Here is a 7,168-nt window from a genome sequence, read left to right as displayed (position 1 = left end):
AAACAAATAATATTAGAATTTAATAGTCATGAATATAAAATAATTTTATATTATTATTATACAAGCTAACAATTTATCATAAATAATAATTTATGATTTGTACAGGTAGGGGCATTCGGCCACCTCTCTATCGGCCAACGAATGGCAGAGTCAGGTGGCCGATCGCCAATCGGTCACCTGAATAAGTCCATCACTCGATAGTTAATCTATGCTTAAGGGATAATTACTTAATTAAGGTGTATTACCTAATATGGTAAATACATCATACGGCCCATAAGGTCCAAGGCCCATAAATGTCAGTATAAATAGCTCAGGTCAAAAGGTAACGTCACTGTTCATTAATTACTCTCGATATTGGTGCTTGTCCTGACTTGAGCGTTGGAGTGCCTTTTGCAGGTACCAACCCCTCACTCGCGTTGGATCGGAGTACTCGTTCGACCTTCAGAATACGAGAAGACTTGGTGTACCCTCAAGACAGGTACATTTTGGCGCCCACCGTGGGGCCGAACGAAAGTGGTTGAAAGTTTGCTGAGAAAAACAATGCCGATAACTAGGAGAACGAACACGCAAGATCGTCCTACTGAAGAACATGTGGAGGTTGTGGATGAAACAGATCTCACTGAAACAGTACGACTACTCAAACAAGAAATGGAGCTGATGAAACAACAAAGAGAAAAAGATGCGAGGGAGCTTTCGGCCTTGAGGGCTGAGAATGAAGCGCTGAAGAGTCAGGACACTTCCTGGAAGCCTACTCATATCACCAACACACAAACTCAAGGGTCATATCAATCTCACGCGATCCATACATCAGTCCCTCATGCTTCAGCAGTAGCCCCTGAGAGATTCCCTTCGGCCTTACCTACTGTGGGTTGCCCTGCAGATGTAACCACTGTCGGATCACACCGACATCCGTTTACCCCCTCCATTATGCAACTCCCCTTAATGGATAATTGGAAGGCTTTGCCTATCGACAAGTATGATGGTACCACTGATCCTGATGAACATTTAGATGTTTTTCTGACACAGGTAACTCTGAGCACGACCGATGACGCTGCGTTGTGTCGGATTTTTCCTACGTCCCTCAAAGGCAGAGCTCTCAGCTGGTTCACTCGTCTTCCACCCAATTCAATCGATTCCTTTAACACATTATCATCACAGTTCACTATCCAATTTGCGACGAGTCGCCCTCATAGTCTAACATCTTTATCCTTGGTTAGTCTTAGACAGGACAAAAAAGAGTCTCTTCGGGCGTTTATGGATCGGTTCAACAAGGCTACTTTGGAAATCAGATATCTCAACCCAGCCGTGGCGCTACATCATCTTACAACAGCTTTAAAACCAGGCCCATTCGTCAACAGCATCTGTAAAAAACCTCCTTCGGATATGAACGACTTACGTAAGAGGGCGGATAAGTACATGCAGATGGAGGAGTTGGCAGAATTTAGAAATCAGGCCCGAGCCGAGCAGTCCACTAAATCCGAGAAACCGGTTGAACCATCATACAGGGGGCGAGGCAAAGAGATATCCCTACGAGAGCGGCCTATTCGTGGTCCGAAGTATACTCAGTATACTCCCCTTAATGCTAATCGCGCGGCAGTCCTTGAACAGGCTTTGGCATCTGAAGTATTGACAATCCCGAAGAGGGCTTCCACTCCGCCACGGGCAGATACTAGCAAATCTTATCGGTATCATCGAAATCGTGGACACTCAACAAATGAATGTGCAGCCCTTAAAGGCAAGATTGAAGACTTGATTAAGCAAGGAAAACTGCATAACTTTGTGGATCGGACCGGTTCGTCTCAGAATCGTTCATATCAACCCAGGTATCAGGATCGGCACAGGCAAGACCGTTCTGATAAAACCTCTGATAGAGGTCGGCGTGAGAGAAGCAGGTCACGTGAAAGAAAAGATGATTCGGCACCTTCGCATAGGAGGGTTATCAATACTATTGCTGGTGGCTTTGCAGGTGGGGGCACAACTTCTTCGGCCCAAAAGAGACATCTCTGAGCTATCCGATCGGTCAACGTTGTTCATAGACAGTCGTCTCGGCGATTGCCAGCAATAACCTTCACAGATGCGGACTTCAAAGGTATTGACCCAGAGCAAGACGATCCGATGGTCATCAGTGTAGAAATTCAAAACTGCATTGTCAAGAAAACACTGATTGATCAAGGCAGCTCGGCAGACATCATATATTGGAACACATTCAAACAGTTAGGCATTTCTGAAAAAGAATTGCTTCCCTATGACGATCCGTTGGTTGGTTTTGCAGGAGAGAGGGTCAATACCAAGAGTTACATTAAACTCTTCACACGCTTTTGTTTCGACGAAAAGGAGAGCAGGGAAATCCAGGTAAAATACATTGTGGTGGATGCAAGTACCTCATATAACATCCTCCTCGGTAGACCGTCTTTGAACACATTGGGAGATATCGTTTCAACACCACATTTGGCGATGAAGTTTCCATCCGACCAAGGAAAAGTAATCACAATTCATGCTGATCAGAAGGCGGCGAGAGAATGTTATTATGCTAGTTTGCGAGTTGTGCCATTGGAAGAAAGAAAAACCAAGTCGAACAGAATCCATGCTGTGAATGCTTCGGCAACTGTAAAGGAGGCCGTATGGGATCTGGATCCTAGAATGAGTAATGAAGAAAGGGTGGAGCCGATTGAGTCAAAAGTGCAGTTCCAGATAGGTTCATACCCTGAACAGGTTACGTACATCGGCGCAAAAATTTCCGAAGATGATCGCTCGTCCCTATGTCAGGTTATAAAGGAGAATAAAGATCTATTTGCATGGACACCTTCTGACATGCCGGGTGTAGATCCAAAGATCATGTGTCACAAGTTATCGGTCTGCACCGAAGCAAAACCAATCGCACAGCGTAAAAGGAAAATGGGGACTGAAAGAAAACTCGCAGTTGAAACGGAGGTTGCCAAGTTGCTTGAAGCTGGATTCGTCCGGGAGGTCCATTACACCACTTGGCTGGCAAATGTGGTGATGGTGAAGAAGTCGAATGGAAAGTGGAGAATGTGCACTGATTACACAAGTCTCAACAAGGCATGCCCCAAGGATGCCTATCCACTTCCAAACATAGATCGATTAGTTGATGGAGCCTCAGGACATGAGATGTTGACTTTTCTTGATGCTTACTCGGGATACAACCAAATTCCCATGCATACCCGCGACGAGGAAAAGACAGCCTTTATAACCGATTCGGCCAATTACTGCTATCGGGTAATGCCATTTGGATTGAAGAATGCAGGGGCAACATACCAAAGGTTGATGAACAAAATGTTTCAACATCAAATAGGCAAGAACATGGAGGTATATGTGGACGACATGGTTGTAAAATCCAGAAACGTTGATCGGCATGTAATGGATCTTTCGGAAATTTTCCAACAGTTGCGCAAGTACGACATGAGGCTCAATCCGGAGAAATGCGTGTTTGGGGTGTCTGGAGGAAAATTCCTTGGCTTCATGCTCTCGGCCAGGGGGATTGAAGCAAATCCTGACAAATGTATGGCAATCGTCAACATGATAAGTCCTCAGAACCTTAAACAAGTTCAACAGCTAGCAGGACGGCTTACAGCGTTGTCCCGGTTTCTTCCATGTTTGGCCGAAACAACGAAACCTATGGTAAAGTTGCTGAGAAAAGCAAACAAGTTTGAATGGTCCGTTGAATGTGAGAAGGCTTTTCAGACTTTGAAAGAACGTCTCGGTTCCCCACCTGTCCTTTCTAAACCCGATCCAGCAGAACCAATTGTGGTCTACTTGTGTGTTTCAAATGATACAATAAGCACAGTTTTAATTCAAGAAAAGGAGGGACAACAGCCTATTTACTTCATCAGTCGCATGTTACAAGAAGCCGAAACAAGGTACCAGCTCTTGGAAAAAGCAGCATTAGGACTTGTTCACACCGCTCGGCGCCTCCGACAATATTTTCAGAGTCACCAAATTATTGTTCGGACTGATTGCCCGATATCCAAAGTGTTACGCAAACCCGAGTTGGCAGGAAGGATGATGGCTTGGTCGATTGAGCTATCGGAGTTTGATATTTGTTTCCAACCTAGGGGACCAATCCGGTCCCAATGCTTGGTGGACCTTGTTAATGAATTGCAGCCGAGAGGTCGTTTTGTTAACAATGTATGGACGATACATGTGGATGGTTCCTCAAACAATCAAGGAAGTGGGGCAGGTATAATTCTGGAGGGACTAACAGGATTAATCCTAGAACAATCCTTACGGTTTGCGTTCAAAGCTTCAAATAATCAGGCCGAGTATGAAGCGTTATTGGCTGGCTTAAGGCTTGCACAAGAAATTGGTGTCAACCGACTGGAGTGCTGGACCGATTCAAAAGTTGTAGCCGAACAGGTGAATGATAATTTTCAGGTAAAAGATGCAAACTTGTTGAAATATTATCATTTATTCCAAAAAATGCGCGATACGTTTGAAGAGGTTCAGGTAAAATACACGCCAAGAGGACACAATGCGAGGGCGGACCAGTTGGCTCGGTTGGCAAGCAGCACCAGAAAGCCTGGACAGCTACGAACCACACTTCACTTGGATCTTGAATCGCCAAGTGTGGTAGCCACCGAATGTTTTGCAGCAGAGGGGTCCGTTCGTACATGGATCACTGAGATAATGGATTATCTCGAACATGGCACCCTACCATCTGACCCAACGGCAGCTAAAAAACTCCGAACGCAGGCCGCTAGACATGTCGTGGTTGGAGGAGACTTGTATAGAAGAGGATTCTCGGCTCCGTTGCTGAAATGCGTTGACAAAGAGCAAGCCAATTATATATTGAAAGAGATGCATGAAGGGATATGTGGCTTCCATTCGGGAGGACGGACTTTAGCAACTAAAGTGCTTCGGGCCGGATACTATTGGCCTACTCTCAAGGAAGATTGTGTAAAGTTTGTACAGCATTGTGTATCGTGTCAGCGACATGGTAACCTCATCCACGCTTCGGCCGAAGAACTTCATGGCATCAGTTCACCTTGGCCATTCGCCATGTGGGGTATGGATATTCTTGGACCCTTCCCAATCGTCAAGGGACAGTGTAAATTTTTGCTGGTTGCTGTAGATTATTTCACGAAATGGGTCGAGGCCGGGCCACTTGCCAGTATCACAGCAACCAATGTTCAAAAGTTTTTGTGGAAAAACATCATCACTCGCTTTGGCATTCCATATGCACTTGTTACCGACAATGGTTTACAGTTCACCGATCAAAAACTTAATCGGTTCATTCAGGATCTCGGTATCAAGCACAGGTTTACCTCGGTCGAACACCCGCAAGCCAATGGACAAGCCGAAGCTGCAAACAAAGTCATCCTTGGAGAATTAAAGAAAAGGTTGGGAGATGCTAAAGGAGCTTGGGCATAAGAGTTATTAGAAGTCTTATGGGCTTACCGGTGTACACCTCAGTCCACGACTAAAGAAACACCCTTTCGGCTAACGTATGGCACGGATGCCATGATACCGGTTGAGGTAGGCGAACCATCTTTTCGGAGGCAACATTTTCAGGAAAACACCAATGATATTGCTCTTCGAGCTGAAGTTGATATGGTTGATGAAGTACGTGTCCGCGCCGCAATCATAGCAGAGGCTTGCAAACAGAGGATGGCTCGTAGGTTCAATTCCAACCTAATCAAGAGAAGTTTCAAAGAGGGCGACTTGGTGTGGAGAGTACAAGGACCGGCAAGACGCAATTCCAAGGAAGGCAAGTTGGCTGCCAATTGGGATGGCCCCTTTCGGATCCGACATAATTTGGAAAACGGGGCATACAAACTAGAAGAACTCTCAGGCAAGGTCATTCCCCGAACGTGGAACGCTTCTCATTTGAAGACATACTATAGCTAGTATACATTGTAAAAGACTTGTATGAGCAAAAGGTGTACTCTTTTCCTTGATCGGTCTTTTCTCCCCTTATAAAAAAGTGAAAAGGGGTTTTGGCCGACAAGGTTTTTAACGAGGCACCCAATAATGAAATTACTTCAGTTCTTACAATCTATTGTGTCAATTTATCAATTCTTCACAACTACGACCTCGCAACAGGCTTCCCTCCCGAGTTGTTCAACTCGGCCAAGGATGTGCCTTAAAAAATCTCGCAACAGGCTTCCCTCCCGAGTTGTTCAACTCGGCTAAGGATGTGCCTTAAAAAATCTCGCAACAGGCTTCCCTCCCGAGTTGTTCAACTCGGCCAAGGATGTGCCTTAAAAAATCTCGCAACAGGCTTCCCTCCCGAATTGTTCAACTCGGCTAAGGATGTGCCTTAAAAAATCTCGCAACAGGCTTCCCTCCCGAGTTGTTCAACTCGGCTAAGGATGTGCCTTAAAAAATCTCGGTTCCGTTGTTAAAATATGTTGACAAAGAGCAAACAATTCCGAACGAACCCATCCGGTTTTGCTCAAAAAGCAAGCAATTCCGAACGAACCCGTCCGGTTTTGCTCAAAAAGCAAGCAATTCCGAACGAACCCGTTCGGCATTGCTCGAAAAGCAAGCAAATTCCGAACGAACCCGTTCGGCATTGCTCAAAAAGCAAGCAATTCCGAACGAACCCGTTCGGTTTTGCTCAAAAAGCAAGCAATTCCGAACGAACCCGTTCGGCATTGCTCAAAAAGCAAGCAATTCCGAACGAACCCGTTCGGCATTGCTCAAAAAGCAAGCAATTCCGAACGAACCCGTTCGGCATTGCTCAAAAAGCAAGCAATTCCGAACGACCCCGTTCGGTATTGCTCAAAAAGCAAGCAATTCCAAATGAATCCGTTCGGCATTGCTCAAAAAGCAAGCAATTCTGAATGAATCCGTTCGGCATTGCTCAAAAAGCAAGCAATTCCGAACGAACCCGTTCGGCATTGCTCAAAAAGCAAGCAATTCCGATGGAATCCACCCGCTCTTTAAAGATAAGCAAATAAGTTCACAAGTGTTATCGTAATTTGCGCAAGTTAAGTTTTACTAATGGTACAGCCTATCGGTATCCTAAAAATATCTATCGGCTCGGTAAGATTAAACATCCAGGCAGTTCATTCCAAGATGACACATTTTCAAATCTGAAAATAAACCTTCATTTAAAAAGAAACATAAGTGGAGGCTCTATCGGCCCCCTTGCTACAAAGTTATAGTCCTAATACTACTCATCGGGGTTGCTCATTGGATCATCCTG

General features: G+C 45.2%; 1 protein-coding gene across 1 annotated transcript; it reads left to right on the top strand.

Moving 5' to 3' along the window:
* Positions 1-5,478: 5,478 nt before the first annotated feature.
* On the top strand, positions 5,479-5,865 carry LOC145952532 (uncharacterized). Its single transcript, XM_083064914.1, has one exon. The coding sequence runs from the start codon at positions 5,479-5,481 to the stop codon at positions 5,863-5,865; it is 387 nt and encodes a 128-aa protein (XP_082921040.1).
* The last annotated feature ends 1,303 nt before the right edge of the window (positions 5,866-7,168 follow it).

Source organism: Cajanus cajan, chromosome 10 (genome assembly GCF_000230855.2).
Source record: "Cajanus cajan strain Asha chromosome 10, NIPB_CcT2T_4, whole genome shotgun sequence".
Lineage (NCBI taxonomy): Eukaryota > Viridiplantae > Streptophyta > Magnoliopsida > Fabales > Fabaceae > Cajanus > Cajanus cajan.
This window is presented reverse-complemented; position numbering and strand designations above follow the sequence as displayed.

Bases quoted from the DNA above. Each gene is read 5' to 3' on its own strand.
- LOC145952532 (XM_083064914.1), top strand. From the start codon at position 5,479: ATGATACCGGTTGAGGTAGGCGAACCATCTTTTCGGAGGCAACATTTT.